This window comes from Microtus ochrogaster, unplaced genomic scaffold, assembly GCF_000317375.1.
Source record: "Microtus ochrogaster isolate Prairie Vole_2 unplaced genomic scaffold, MicOch1.0 UNK108, whole genome shotgun sequence".
Lineage (NCBI taxonomy): Eukaryota > Metazoa > Chordata > Mammalia > Rodentia > Cricetidae > Microtus > Microtus ochrogaster.
This window is the reverse complement of record NW_004949206.1, coordinates 708,939-725,782: the sequence shown is the minus strand read 5'-3', so window position 1 is coordinate 725,782 and position 16,844 is coordinate 708,939. Positions and strand designations below refer to the sequence as shown.

Below are 16,844 nucleotides of genomic sequence, written 5' to 3'. Positions count from 1 at the left end.
ACGGTGCTATCTCCTACAACTAGCCACCATTACCCAAACGGTGCTATCTCCTACACAGCTCCTATTAGTTAAATGGTTGTTTAGAGTTGCTTACATAAAATGGCAAATACTTTTCTCCCCTATTACCTGACATTCTAGAAAATTAAGGTTTATAAAGAATATTTATGAGTGATAAGATGACTCACAAGATAAATCTTTTGCCACTAAATCTGATGGTGATCTCATCCCTGGACCCATGTGGTATGAAGTGGTTGCCAACTCATTAAGATTGTGTTGGCACCTGAACATAAAGCATACCCCAAATTAATTAAATAAACTGCAATGAAATTGTCTTAAATATCAAAATATATAAGAATAAAGTGTATTTACAACAAAAGTTAAACAAAAATAATTCTTTAAATATGTGTATATAAGTGAGATGGGTGGTTATGCATACACAATTGCAGGTGCATGCGAGAAGCATCCAATGCCCCTGTAGTTAGAATTAAACAATTGTAAGACAGATAACATGGATGCTGTGACTCAGGTATTGTGCAAGAATAGTATATTCTCTTGATAACTGGAATAAATTTCCAGCACTTAAACAAATTAAATAATTACATGTGTCCATAAATTTGTCTTTCTAAATAAAAAAAAATGCTTAAAACCTAGAAGAACATCATCACTCTTTGCAATTATCCAATAGATAAAAACAATTGAAATCACATTTCCTTAATTTTCCAGGTAGAAAATTACAACATATGAATACAGTGCTATTCTTCAAAGGAAACCTTCTGTATTATCACTCATGTCTGAATAACCTTTCTTCATAATCTTGGTGTTGTATCAATATGTACTTTACACCAGACTACACTTATAGAGTCTTGGTCTTGAATAAAATGTTATAAGGCATTAAGTTATTTGTTCCCAAAAGTGATAGAATAAATATGGAGGACTTTTTATTGTTAAGTATGCACCGAGGTATCTACCTTTTGAATAGCATCCCTACTGCCTGATGAGGACACAGTGAACATATTGTTTTTTTTTAAATATATTTTCCTTTGAAAATAAAAATTATATTTATTAACCTTTCTTCTCTTTTGCTCACTTTCCTATATTCCCCATGTAAATTAATAACTCGGATATTCAAGCTCTATTGTTACTTTTACATGTATAAAACATGTAGAAAAACAAACACGTATAACTTCCTGATTCTACAGGGACTTTTGCCAACCTGAGAATATAAAGCATGACTCTAGAAAGTCTTTTCCTTTTCCCCATTCCCTTTGCTTTGGTTACAACATTATATTAGAGTAATAGTGAACAGTGATAGTAATTGGCCATTTCGGAGATGTTGCCTTCTTGGAATAGGTGTCGTCATTTGGTGGAAACTTGTCATAGAAGAGGGAGATTTTGAGGTTTCATATGCTTAGGCCATTACCAGTTAGACCATTTACTTCCTTTTGCCTATGGATCAAAGATATAGAATACTCAGCTCCTCTTCAAGCACCATGTCTGCCTTCATACCAACATGTCCCAGGATGATAATAATGGATTTGGCCTCCAAACTTCATGACACCTAAGTAAATGCTTTTCTTTGTAAGAGTAACTATGGTCTTGTTTTCTCTTCACATCCTCAGAAACACTAACATGACTAGTTTATTCCTAAAATAGGCCACAAGCTCTCCCTATCAAGGTCCAGCTATCAAAGTATTTAACTCCAACTAGCAAAAAGTGTTTTTTTTTTGTTATCTTTATACTTATTTTTGTTATTTTTTTATTTTCTTTTTTATTTATTTTTCCATTTAAAAATTTCCACTTCCCCCCTCCTCCCATTCCCTCCCCACTCCCTTAATATACATCCTCCCTCCCCTTCCACCTTAACAGAGGGCAAGGTACCCTGCCCTGTGGGAAGTCCAAGGCCCTTCCATCTTCATCCAAGCTTAGGAAGCTGTGCATCCAAATAGACTAGGGTCAGAAAAGGCCAGTACAAGTTTCAACTACTTGTTTCTACAGCAAAAAGTGTTTTATGGTTGTCCTAATTGACCTATCAATCAAAACTAAATTATTTGTCCTATCAGGGGGTTCCCCTTCTACCTTTATAAACTGCTATTTTCCTGCCCGCCATGACTGTCTCCTCTAACCAGAGGCAGAACAATGTTCTCCTTTACCAAAACCCATTCTCTCCTCTCTTATTGAATAATCTTATCCATTCTCTGTCTCCTGTCTTTGACTCTCACTCCCTATCCATTGTCCTCTTGGACAAACCAATCTCTTTTTAGTTGAGAACTTGATCTTAGCCTGTTGTATGCAGACTCCATGGGTCTCTACAGATTCTGTTTCCTGTTTCTTCTATGTCAGTGTGTTTGGGCTGTTGAATTCATACTAGATAATATATCACATAACTTGTACCAATAGAAGACACATCTATTTCAGGAAAAGCATTAATAAAACAGACAGAAAGGAATCAGGCATCTAGGTAACCATGACATCTAAAATATTAAAATACACTCCATGCAATACTATGATTATTTTAATCTCTAAACTCCTAGTTTCACTGAATTCATTATAGCATTCAGAAAGTACTGAAAATATCTGTATTTTCTGATAACATAAAAAATGGTATCATCAACACAAATACTTAAATAGACAACATATTGTTTTATTTAATTGCCCATAATGATAATGAATTAGTATTATGAAATGAAAGTATTGCTATGCAGCAGTGTCTCTCAACTACATCGTCAGCAAAGAATGCAAATATGGCAATGTTTATTCAACATACTTAATTGAAATATTCTGTCAATAAATTGCAGAAGTTGTACTAATCTTATTTTCTGTCTCCATCAGATGTGGATAAATGTGTGAAGTGTCCAGAGGACCAGTATGCCAACAGAGAGCAGAACCAGTGTTTTCAAAAAGCTGTGATCTTTCTGAACTACAAAGATACCATAGGGATGGTTCTTACCTTAATGGCCTTATTCTTCTCTGTATTAACAACTGTGGTTCTTGGGATATTTGTGAAGCATCATGACACTCCCATTGTGAAGGCTAATAACCAGAATCTCAGCTACATCTTGCTAATTTCGCTCATCTTTTGTTTTCTCTGTCCCTTGCTTTTCATTGGGCATCCCAACTCAGCTACCTGCATTCTGCAACAAATCACATTTGGAGTTGTATTCACTGTGGCTGTTTCCACTGTATTGGCCAAAACAATGACTGTGCTGCTTGCTTTTAAAGTCACAGCCCATGGAACAAAGATGAGATATTTTCTGGTTTCTGGTGTGCCCAACTACATCATTGTCATCTGTACACTCATCCAAATAATTCTCTGTTCAATCTGGCTGAAATATTCTCCTCCATTTATTGAAAATGATGTGCATTCTGAGCATGGCCAAATCCTCATTGTATGCAACAAGGGCTCAGTTACTGCTTTCTATTGTGTCCTGGGATATCATGGCTCCCTTGCATTAGGGAGCTTCATTGTTGCATTCTTGGCCAGGAATCTCCCTGACACATTCAATGAAGCCAAGTTGCTTACCTTCAGCATGCTGTTGTTTTGCAGTGTCTGGATCACCTTCCTCCCTGTCTACCACAGCACCAAGGGCAAGATAATGGTGGCTGTGGAGGTCTTGTCCATCTTGGCTTCCAGTGCAGGCCTACTGGGATGCATTTTTATCCCCAAGTGCTACATAATTTTGCTGAGACCAGAGAGAAATTCTCTTCAAAAGTTAAGGAATAAAACATCTTCCTGAACACACATTTCATAAATTTATCTGACAACTACAGTATTGGTACAGAACCACCTAATACAATACAGTGCAAACCGTATGAAAGGCTAATGATTCTCATCATTTCTTCTAATGAGGAAGCACAGCAGTGTCATATATACTACTTTTCTGTACACTGTGATGCATAATCATCCACAAAGCCACATACTTTATAAGATCATGTTCTTGAACATTAGCTCATAGGGGACATTTTCCTTTCTTTCACAATTGCACAGTAAGATTTGACATAAACTCTATGTAATTCTATTGATGTCTGAGTAAAGTTTAGACTTTGAATGCAAATGAAAACAGAGATAAGTCTTTTAGTGGATGAAATAATGCTTTCAGATTGTAAAACAAATTTGCCCTCCTTTATGGAAAGAAAAGAGAATCCTATTGCATCCTGGGAGCAACAAGAGTAGAATTTAGAAGAGAGAGAAAGAGAGAGAAATGTTTTGATAAATAGATATAAAGGATATTGAGAAAGATGGAAAGGTGTCTCAGCATTTAATGTCATGTGTGTTTTTTTCCGAGGAGATGGGTTTACTATCCATTCCCCACAACTTGCACTTCACACCTTCCTATAACAATAGCTACAATGAATTAGTTCCCTCTTCTGGCTTCCAAGAACACCTACATTCAGATATGCATGTAATAACACACTCAAAAGACACACATACACCAAATTGAAAAGATGGCATTGAGTTTATTTTCTGTTGTCCATCTACTATTGGGCATGTCGCCTACCCTTAAAAGTAGTTGGTTTCTCCAGTAAGACTTCTTTGGAGGAAATTAAATTTTCATTAGCAGCTGGTTATAAAATAGAGATTGCTTCTGGGTTAAGGATGAAATATATGTCCACTTCTCCTTTCAGCAATAGTACCCTGAACTACATATTTTTTTTATTTTTTAAACAATCTTTTTTATTTTACACACCAATACCAGTTGCCTCTCCCTCCCCTCCTCCTGCTCCCCATACCTTCCTTTCATCCCACCCCAATTCACTCCTCAGAGAAGGTGAGGTCTACCATGGGGAGTCAGCAAAGTCTTTCATAACACTTGAGGCAAGATCAAGGACCCCCATATCTAGGCTGAGCAAGGTATACCTCCATAGGGAATGGAACCTTCATTCATTAATTGATAGGAAACAGATGTAGAGATCCACAGCTAAGCTCTGGGCCAAGATCATGGAGTCTAGTTGTAGATAGGGAGGAGTGATTAATATGAGCAAAGGAGTCAAGACCATGATGGAGAAACTCACAGGAGCAGCTGACCTGAGCTATTAGAAGTTCATTGACTCTGGACTGACAGCTGGGAAACATCAATAGGAAGAAACTAGGTCCCCTGAATGTGGGTAACAATTGTGTGGCTTGTGCTTATAGGGCCACTGGCAGTGGCACCAGTATTGATCCCTAGTGCATGAACTAGCTTCTTGGAGTACTGCATGGGTTTATGTTAACGTGACACAAGATATTCATCTGAGAGGAAGGAACCCCAATGAAGAAAATGCCTCCAAGCCAGCAATGGGGTCACACACCTTTAATCCCAGCCCTCAGGAGGCACGGGCAGGCAAATCTCTGTGAATCCATGGTCAGCCTGGTCTACAGACCTAGTTCCAGGATAGCAAAGGATGCATAAATAAACCATATTTCAACCCCCTCAGAAAGAAAATGCCTCAATAAGATCTAGCTATAAGGCATTTTCTTAATTAGTGATTGATTGGGAGGGCCCAGTCCATTGTCAGTGGTTCCATTCCTAGGCTGGTGGTCCTAAGTTCTATAAGAAAGCAGGCTGAGTAATCCACTATGCAACACCTCTTCATGGCCTCTGCCTCAGCTGCTACCTCCTACCTATTTGTGTTCCTGTCCTGACTTCCTTCAAGGATGGACTAAAATGTGGAAGTGTGAGCAAGATAAACCCTTTCTTCCCCAACTTGTCTTAGGTCATAGTGATTTATTGCAGCAACAGAAACTCTAACTAAGACAAGTTGGTGCAATGAGTGGGGTATTGCTGTAACAGACCTGACATTGTTTTTGTTGTAGGATCTTTGTAGAGGGACTTTGGAACTTTGTACAAGAAAAGCCTTTGAGTGTTCAATGCTCGATGAGCTGTTCTGTAGGAGCTCAGATTATAAGAATGTTGAGGGCGATGCAGAGAATTGAAGTTTGGCTTGTGACGTTTCAGAGTGAAGTTTGAAGACTCTATTTGGGCCATTTGTTATTTTGACTTAAGATTCTGTGATTCTGATTAACTGGGACTGAATAATCAGCCATGATTAACAAGATACCAGAACTACTATAGTAAGTCAAACCTTTGTTTTACTGGGATAATCAATGCTTGTCAGCTGGAGCTGAGAAAGTAGAGTTGATTAAGAAGAACCCAGCATTGTTGAGGTGAAATCTTCTGAGAAGTGTTTCCTGAGAGCACAGAGAAGCTGTGCTCTGGAGGCAAACAAGATTGTACCTCATGCTGACAGTCAAACTTGGTAAGAGTGAGAACCCTAAGAGAGACATACATAGATCTAATCTACATGGGAAGTAGAAAAAGACAAGATCTCCTGAGTAAATTGGGAGCATAGGGACCTTGGAGGAGGATTGAAGAGGAGGGGAGAGGCAAGGAGAGGAGCAGAGAAAAATGTAGAGCTCAATAAAAAATGATATGGGGTCAATTGTGCTGGATCATTTTCTAACAACTTGACACGAGCTAAAATCATCTGAGAGGAGGGACATCAATGAAAAGAATGCCTTGAGCTCTTGTTGCTGCGGGAGGTCCTCCCGGTCTCTCAGCGGCTATAGGCTGGAGGAGCGGGAGGACCTCCCGCAACACTTTGTGACCATAGGGCCAGCCATTCCACCTTCCCCAGGTATTACTGGGCAAGGGAGAGGGGGAAGAGGGAAGCTCTCCCCTGTCCATGCCACCTGCCACCAAACATATAGAAACTAGGGTGAGCAGGCCCTGCACCTTGCCAGAACAGCACAATAGAGTCAACCTCGTTAGCACGTCTGCGTAAGTCATCCACAAAGCTGTGAGCATGGGGAGCACTCCCCACTTCTCCTGTCTTGTGGTGGCATGGACAGGGAATGATGACCTCCTGCCCACCGATCAATGTCTGAAGCTTGTGGGAGAGCTGGTCTTGTGGTCATATGAGTTGGAAATTTATCCCTGACTCCCACCAGCTGCAACACTAAGGAGTGCAGGCCATGTACCTCCCCACCGCAACACAATCGAGCCAACCCTATTAGTTCAGACATGGGTGAGCCCGTCACATTTGAAACAGAATTGGTGGCCAGAAGCTGAGAACTGCCACCACTGCTTTCAGCAGAGTCCTCACTGGCTAGAATGATGGGAGTGGGGTCAACTATAATAAATAAGTTTGCCAGGATCTTCTGCTGATTCTTTCTAGAGTCCTGGGTACAGAGAAGCCTCCACCTCAGTGGCTGCAAGTTTTTTCCTAGAACGAAGGTCTTTCCCACTCCTGGTGTGAATTGAAGAAATATGCACCAATTTAGCAAAAGGTGTTGTGAAGAAGGGACAAGATAAAGGCTGCTTGCATGTTTAGAGTAAAGCAGAGAAGTGAGTACAGAGTCAGTGCAGGTAGTTCCATCTGGGCATTTGACAATGGCCACCATAATTTAAAGAACGGCTCCAGATGTTGACTACAAATTGGTTGTTCTGGCTGATATTTGGTGTTGGGTTATAAAATGAGGTCCGGTATTTGCAACGACTTAATATGTAGCTGATTATTCAGTGACCTGGCATAGTATATTCTTTATGAAAAGTTACACCAAATTGGAAAGAATTGGATTTCTTCAGTATATAGAAAAGTATGAAAGCAAAGCAGAAGGCCATATCTGGATTCAGGGTACAGTGAGACTGGCACTCAGCATATCCTTTCACCAGATGGAGTTCTGTAGCTATGTTCCAACATCCAACAAGAATCAACATGTCACCAGGTGGTGGTAGCACACACATTTAATCCCAGAACTCTGGAGGCAGAGACAGGCACATTTCTGAGTTTGAGGCCAGACTGGTCTACAGAGCTGCTTCCAGGATATCCAGGGCTACATACACAGAGAATCCCTGTTTAAAAAAAGAAAAAGAAAAAAATTAAAAATAGACATTCTTATAAATTGAATGTAAATATTTGTAACAGGAAGCATGAAATCATGGACAAGAGCAATCCAGGGAACAAAACGTACCTGAGTTAAAATGACTTTTATCCTGGAGCCTTGCTCTCAGTTCCCCAAGACATTGTTCACCCATGCTTTTGACTGTGTTGAAACATCTTCCCTTTTTTTCCTTTTGGGAAGGAATTGTTGGATTCGGATTCATTGTTGATTCTCCATACAATGGGAGCACCGGCCCTATATGAGCACTCTGTATCTTTGACATATGACATACTGTTCATTTTCGTTGGGTTGCCACTGTTCTATTTCTGAGACTGTCTCTCCTTGAACTGGACATGGATATAGAATTCCCAGTGTTTCTTTATGAGCCTTGTCTACATGTGTCCTTCCACAGCCTTCACTTCAAGCTGCACTGTTGATCTTCTGACACAGTCCACTGACCTCATATCTAGTGATGTTCCCCAAACAGTTTGGTGTCACTAAAAATTTGTCCAACATAACTTCCTATCAGGGGACTTAATGCCTGAGTGGGTTACATCATGGTATCTGATGTAAGGGTATCTGAGCATGAGGCGTTCTCCAATTTATCTTCCACCTTGTTTTTATAGCTAGCATTTAGGACTACAGATGTATGCAACACCAGGGAAGTGTATCCCATATTCCTCCAAGGGAGTAGAGCCACCTGGAAAGAAAGGAATCATTGCTGCAAGTGTGTTGTCTATAGTGGACAACTGTCATAAAAGCAGGCATGTACATGTTGGTGCCTATTGGATGTTTTTCTGTATAGCACATCACAAGCCACACTGCTCAGGCTTAGAATTTTCCAGGAATTGCAAATATGTCCATTTTTACTTTCTTTTACTGGCTCCTATATACACCCCATTCTCATGGGCCATTTCACTCAGCCCAGGTGTTTTTGGAAAATGTAGCAGAATGACAATGATGGAGATGTGGTGACAGCTTGTGTATTCACCAGCAGTGTAGTACAGAGGCCTGTGGACAAAGAACATTGCAATGAGGTTCTGGACATGCTGTAAGCTCATTTGTACTTTTCATGTTCGTGTCATAATGAATAATGGATGATGGGGCTGTGGATGGACAGAACAATTCTGGGGTCTGTCATCTCAACTATGGCTTCTGAGTAAACATTCATACAACAAAGATAGAAGAGTCTGTGTTAACACTGAAAATGGCACACCTTTGTGTGAGACCAACTCCATGAACTGTTAACACTCTTTCAAATTTCCAGGAATTTCTTCTCATCCTACAGTTACGAAAGAGAGGGACTGGGATTGTTTCAAACTTGGCAGGGGGTGGGGGGAGAACTATTCAATGCATAATACTCCTTGTATTTACTGCAAAATGATCATCTGTAGATCCTGGTCTATAGTTAAACTGTATACTTTTTAGAGAATACCAACTCAGAACTATGTTTTCTCTTGCCTTTGCCTTTCCATAGATGAAGTCAAAAGAAACCCTGTCTTTGAACAAATGTATACTCTAATAGTATATTTACCTATTTGCTATGGGAAAGCAGTATGGACATTGCACAGGATCATGATGCTGCAAAAGCAGATGATCTACTTGTTTGGTTTTGTTACAGTTACTCCAAGATATTTTATGTTATTTGTGGCTGTTGTGAAGGGTGGTGTTTCTCTGATTTCTTTCTCAGCCCATTTACCATCTGTATAAAGGTGGGCTACTGATTTTTTTTTAGTTAACCTTGTATCCTACTATACTATTGAAGGTGTTTATGAGTTGTAGGAGTTTCTTGGTAGAATTTTGGGGTCACTTATGTAAACTATCATATCATCAGCAATAGTGAGAATTTGGCTTCTTCTTTTTCGATTTGTATCCCTTTGATCTCCTTTTGTTGTCTTATTGATCTAGCTAGAACCTCAAGTACTATATTGAACAGATATGTAGATAGTGGAAAACCTTGTTTTGCTCCTGATTTCAGTGGGATCACCTTGAGTTTCTCTCCATTTAGTTTGTTGTTGACTGTTAACTTGCTGAATATTGCCTTTATTATGTTTAAGTATGTTCCTTGTATCCCTGCTCTCTCCAAGACCTTTATCATGAAGGGATGTTGCATTTTGTCAAAGGATTTTTTTTCAGCAACTAATGAGATGATCATGCTTTTTTTCCAGTGTGTTTATGTGGTGGATTATATTGACAGATTTTCATATGTTGAACCATCCCTGTATCTCTGGGATGAAGCCTACTTGGTCATGGTGGATGATTTTTCTGATGTGTTCTTAGATTTGGCTTGCCAATATATTATTGAGTATTTTTGCATCAATGTTCATGAGTGAGATTGGTCTATAAATCTCTTTCTTGGTTGAGTCTTTATGTGGTTTAGGCATCAGGGTAATTGCAGCCTCATAAATAGAATTTGGCATTTTTTCCTTCTGTTTCTATTGTGTGTTGCAATTTGAGGAGTACTGGTATTAGTTCTTTGAAAATTTTATAGAATTCTACACTGAAACTATCTGGTCCTGGGATTTTTTTTTAATAAAGAGACTTTTGATGACTTTCAGTTTCTTTAGCAGTTGTAAGTTTGTTTAATTTGCTTATATAGTCTTGCTTTAATTTTGGTTAATAATATTTATCCAGAAAATTGTCTATTTCCTTTAACTTTTCCAATTTTGTGGAGTACTGGTTTTTGAAATATGACATGATGATTTCTTGGATTTCACCCATGTCTGTTATGTTCCCCTTTTCATTTCTGATTTTGTTAATTTGTATATTCTCTCTCTGCCTTTTGGTTAGTTTGAATAAAGGTTTGTCTATTTTGTTGATATTTTCTAAGAATACACTCCTTGTCTCATTGACTATTTTTGTTGTTTTCTTTGTTTCTATTTTGTTGATTTCAGCTCTAAATTTGATTATTTCATGCCATCTAGTCCTCCTGGGTGAGCTTGTTTCTTTTTGTTCAAGAGTTTTCAGGTATTCTATTAACTCACGAGTATGGGATTTTTCCAAATTCTTTTTTGTAGGCATTTAGTGCTATGAACTTTCCTCTTAACACTGCTTTTATTGTGTCCCATAAATTTGGGTATGTGGTTTGGTCATTTTCATTGAATTTTAGGAAGCCTTTAATTTTGTCCTTTATTTCTTCCTTGACCCCATTGATGATTCATGTGAGCATTGTTTGATTTCTATGTGTTTGGGGCTTTCTGAAATTAGTGTTGTTGTTGAATTCTAATTCTAAGCCATGGTGATCAGATAAGATACGTGGGATTTTTCCTATTTTTTTGTATCTGCTGAGGACCACTTTGTTACCTTGTACATGGTCAATTTTTGAGAAGATTGCATAAGGTCCTGAGAAGAAGGTATATTATTTTATGCTTGGATGGAATGTTCTACAGATGTCTGTTAAGTCTATTTGAGCCATAACATCTCTTAGTTCCTTTTTTTCTCAGTTAAGTTTCTGTCTGGCAAACCTGTCCAGTGGTGAGAGTGGGGTGTTAAAGTCTTCCACTACCAGTGTGGGGTGTTTGATGTGGGATTTAAGCTTTAGTAGTATTTCTTTTACATATGTGGGTGCCTGCTCCTGCAGATGTCACTGGCTCAGGCCCAGTGCCATAGATGTCATTGGCCCAGAGTGCTACATTTCAATACCACCACCTTTGGCAGCACACAGCACCTTCCTTTCCCCCTAATTTCCATCTATAGGAGATATGGCTGCAATTAAGGGTGAGTAGACACTCATTAAAAATAACCTGTGAAAGACAACAGAAGAATTCCCATGTGAGAGTGATAACACAGAATATGAAAATTGAGTAACAATACCCAATATTATTTCCACTGTGTCAAGTGTATAAAATGTGATTACAATTGTACTGAATTGTTATTGGAGAGTGATTATGTGCTTCCAATCTTATGAATCTCTCTGGTCCCTCTCATTTTTGCGAGGGCTGCTTCTCTTTCTTTTGTAGTCTCCACGAGTAGTATGAGGATCAACTCGTAGCTGCAAAGTTTTGTTGTACTCGGCTTGTTACAGGCCAGACTGAAATAAACATCATGAGTCAGACTACACAAGCTATTTTTTAAATCCTGGAAAATCCTTGCTTCCCCAGAACTGTACACCGGTTGGTATGAAGATTGAATTTGTGTTAATACAACCACCAAAGATTGTTCTTGCAGATGTTATTGATAATGATTCCTGCAAACTCTGGCCATTGGGTGTCTGGAGCCAATGTAGAGACAGTCTTATTGTGATCTGATCTCAAAGAAGTACCTCCAAAAGAAACCAGATGGTAAAGAAAAACTTTTAGTGATTTGTAGATTATGTGGAGTTGCTTCTGAAGTTAGACAGACAGTGCAGGGTTGTAGTGCTGATGGGATAAGCTTCTGACCTTGATTACTAATAAAATTAGGAAGGCTTGTGGAAATTTTGGGATTCCCTGTGAAATTGAATAATATCTGCCCATGAAGGACCACATAAAATGTTGAGGACCAAAGCATGCTGTGAAGGGGATGGCATACCTACTGTGTTTGTTGCAGTGGCAGGCAGAAGAACAGTTTGGGTCCAATAATGTCTGATATTATTGTATAACCAGTTATCAGCTGTTTCTCCATCATACCAGATTGGAGTGCTCAGGATGTATGGTCATCTCTTCAATTGCCCGGTAGTCTTGGAGTTTAACTCTACTTCCTCCAGAAGGAACAGTCCAGTTTCCTGCTCAGATATTTGAGTTAAACAACCATTTGGTGTCAGCCAGTCTTTGAGTGAAAATATTGAACATGTGAATATCTTCAAAACAAGCTGAAAAAAATCACGGAATGCAATTTGTAGAAAAAGAAAGTAAATTTTTAGAAGAAAAGTTACCTATTCCTAGTATGGATTTAAAAATGAAGTTAAGCAAAATGATTTCATATCAGAAGAAAAAATCAATTTACTAATGAGAAAATGGTCCTCTAGATTTATGAGTTGACAAATTGTCAGTATTTGTTATTAATATTTTTTAGCTCCAAATAGTGATGTGTCCCTGTAATATCAGCATTCCAGATGCTGGAGCAGCAGGATCACTAAGATCAAGGCCAACATGGGCAATGTGTTGATACCCTCTATTGAAAATAAAAGTCTTTATAGTTAGTAAAATTTGTGTGACACTATTAAATATATCTCTGTAGTAGGAGGACACAGGCTGTGTCCTGCCGTCTAGCTCCCAGCCACCCAGTCATCCACCTTACTTACACCCTAAATAATTGCACAGAAATTGTATTAATAAATTACTGCTTGGTCTGTAAGCTCTAGCCTCTTATTGGCTAACTCTCACATCTTGATTCTACCCATTTCTAATAATCTGTATATCACCATGAGGTTGTGGCTTACCAAGAAAGATTCAGCATGTCTGACCTGGCAGCTTCATGACAGCTCAGCTCTGCCTGCCTTCCTTCTCCTAACATTCTGTTCTCTTTTCCCCACCTATCTAAGTTCTGCTCTATCAAAAGGCCAAGGCAATGTCTTTGTTCAGCCAATGAAAGCAACACAAATACAGAAAAACCTCCAACATTTCCCCTTTTTCTATTTAAACAAAAAAGAAAGGCTTTCACTTTAGCATAGTAAATTACATATAACAAAACAGTTATCAAACAAGAATTACAGTTACAATATTTATATTACTTTATGAAGGCGGATCGAATTAATACAGGCCAATTGGTATAAGATGATACAACTTTAATGTAAATAGCACACTCACGCAACCGAAGTTCCAGCGATGCACCGAAACAGGAAACCGGAAAACGGGGCTGCAGCGTCTGCGTGCCCCAATTTAAGTAAACATTTTCCCGAGCCATCCCAAAAGGTAGGCTTTCTCTACAACTTTATCTTTTATCATAACTAAGGAAAACTATAACTATCTATCAATTCTTCAACTCCATCAAAGACTCCAGAAAAAATATATTACCTAAGTAAACAAGAAGTAAGCAACTTCCAAAACTCTAGAAATGACAGAGACATCTCACTGCCTGTACAGTTACCCAAAGTTCCTCTGTACCATTAGGGTATCCATCTTCAGCCTTCAGGCCCATAGCATCCAGCAGACTTTTTCATGAAGCAGGAAATTTCAAAGACAGTTCAGTCACTTTCTTCTGTATCCTGCAGAATGTCTCGCAGACTCTTTCATGAAGCAAGAACCCCGAAGGATCATCTCACCTTTAGGCAAGTTCAGCAGTCATCTCTATGTGGATACTGAATGTCCAGTTAAGCAGTCCAGGCAAGAGTAGTTACTTGCCCAAATGGCTAACCAACTCCATAAGGAGCCTCTTCGATGCCCATCTTCCTCTTGAAGTACCTGGTGCTACCAGGAGCAGATGTGTCTCATTGTCATGAAAAACCCTAATGCCATAGTCTGTAGTCTTTGAAAGATAAGAGAATACCTATCTGAAATATATCTATGCACATCTAGAAAATCTAACTGACATGACTACAAACTTGACTATTATAGATGATTATCCATTAACAACCTATATTAACTTCCTAATTACAGATTACATTTTTTAAATAAACTACACAATCACAATACATTAATCAAGATCAGAAATATGCATATAACAAAATTGACCTTAAACTTGTATCAGTAAGTCAAGATTTATACCAATGCAAATTATTCATATCTATATCATATCCCCCTTTAAATGTAAAAGAACATTTATAAACAGTATTTGGGAATATGGACATAGTTATTTCTCTCCAAACTGCTTTGTGTGGTATGGGGGTGCTGTTAATCAGGTCTTTCATGATGTATCCTGCAAGCTAGGTTCATCTCAGTTGGCAGCTGAGCAAATTAAGGTTTTGAGGTTGTTTTTAGCAACCTTTCAGGAGAGCATGGTCTATCATACCATAACAGTCTAGAAGCAATTCACAGGGTCTCATCCTCTGTGAAAACAAAAGAAGAACCTCTTTTCCAAAGCATCATATCCTTAGACCCAAATTCTGAAGTCATGATACCTTTAAAACATATATGCTGGTTTAGCTTAGCAGACCACACAATGAAATATCTCTCTATATTTAGCTCCTTCACAGTCAAAAAATTTAAAGAAAACACAATAAACATAATCCAGAATGTCTGTGAATTTTCCATTTTTATGTGGCTTGTTTTTCTTCATTTTTTAATCTAAAGACTTTACCCTTTTTAAAAAGCATTAGCTTTATTTTATGACTTTCTATACTCTTTTTCTTCTCTATCCCAAGCCTGCGTACTGTGTACTAACACTGTGACCCATTTAGAGGTCTTTTATGTCTGAATCTGTCCTATTGCATCATCTTTAATTCTGTACTGTCTTGAAGAGCATTTAAAATGTTAAGCAGCTTGGTTGCAGCTGCTCTGGATGTTGGCTCCACCTCTCTCCAATTTCAAAATAGTACTAGTTCTGGGGCTGCCAGGTAGGAGCCACTCAGCAATTTAACTATGAGAATGAGTGTGTAGCACATAAACCCTTTTTATCTGACTTATAGACAAATCTGCCACACAGAGCACTGCAAAGCCTGGAAACATCTCTTTGTGTGGTGGCGGAAATCCGCCAGGCTCTCCTGCTTGTGCACCCCTAGTAAACCTGATCCCGCTGCCTGCCCAGGCAGGGAGCACTGAATAACAGGCATGATCTCAGAGTACTTTCTTCCAGATCCCGAGTGGGCACACATACATCCGGGCCCACAAATGCTCCATAGCTGGAGTTTGCACCAGTAGCAGGGCCCAGGAAGCCTTGTTTTAAAATGGCGTGGCTTTTTTTCTGTTGCTATTGCTGAGTCAGGAAATCTCTCTGCGGCACGCCCAGCAAACAGCAAAAATCTGTGTGAAACGCTCTCTCTCTCGTTTTTAAGCCCCCTCAGATATCTCACCCACTGTATGGCCATTGTTGGGTAGTTATATAACATTAGCAAACAGATGTCATTGATGGCGCTGAAGTGATGTCTTTGTGGTTTAAGACCCAATATGACTTTCTTTCAGAGAACCTGAGTTTGGATCCCACCATCCATGTGGAGTGACTCACAATATTTCTAAATGCTAATAATGACTTTTTATAAACCAGTAGTCACTGCTTGATCTTCTCTAGCTCACATTTTGAAATTTAAAATACTTGTATTATTTATGCTAATAACAAAAAACTCATAGAAAACATTATCCACAATGATGAAGTAGGCTTCATCACAGAAATACAGGGATGACTATATGAAATTCAGGATTGAATCTATAAAAATCTGTCAATGTAATCTATCATATAAACAAACTGAAAGAAAAAACTCACATGACCATCTCAACAAATGCCAAAATAGCCTTTGACAAAAAACCAACATGCATTCACGGTAAAAGCATTGAAGAGATTATGGATACAAAAGACTACCTAAATATAATAAAGGTGGACAACCAATGTCTGATTTAATTGATTTAATTTGAGACCTAGACCACAAGAGAGAGCCATTGCTCCACACTGCCTGGAAAGCCAGGCAATGGAAACTGGATAGCCCAGAGACCTAGAGTGAAACTAAACGTTGCTGGGGAAAAATCAATAAAATGATTCCTTGGACGGTGCACGCGGGCGGAACTGGACGGTGCAGGCGGACGGACGGTGCAGGCGGACGGACGGTGCAGGCGGACGGACGGTGCAGGCGGATGAAGGACAGCCTCCGTAGCCAGTGGGGACCGGCGGGGGCTGGTGGCAGCAGAGGACACAGGCCGCAGGTGGCAGGGACTGTAGGGGCAGCAGACGCAGGCTGCAGGGACTGGCACGCAACACCGTGAGCAGATCGACCCACTACAATTAAATCAAAGAGGTAGGCCTTTGGTTGGCAAGGTCCCTGGCAAAGCAGGAGCAGGGTCCTATTCCTGGAGACCCTTCTGAGGGGTGAGAGGGATCTTGGTCCCCGGCAGGAGCCAGGAAACATAGCGAGGGCATTTTGTAAGAGGAGCCCCTGGCCAGCAGGGAAGCCTGATCCGGTTATAAAAGACCCATTAGATAG

At 39.4% G+C, this 16,844-nt stretch overlaps 1 protein-coding gene and 1 pseudogene across 3 annotated transcripts in view; both read left to right on the top strand.

Moving 5' to 3' along the window:
• LOC101997146 (vomeronasal type-2 receptor 116-like) overlaps positions 1-3,734 on the top strand; it is a 40,337-nt gene extending 36,603 nt beyond the window's left edge. For all 3 annotated transcript variants that reach the window (XM_026778142.1, XM_013355250.1, XM_013355249.1), the window contains one exon: positions 2,830-3,734. In XM_026778142.1, coding sequence (XP_026633943.1) covers positions 2,830-3,734 — 905 coding nt within the window. The remainder of the gene's footprint in view (positions 1-2,829) is intronic.
• Positions 3,735-8,415: 4,681 nt separating this feature from the next.
• LOC102002918 lies at positions 8,416-12,677 on the top strand (annotated as a pseudogene).
• The last annotated feature ends 4,167 nt before the right edge of the window (positions 12,678-16,844 follow it).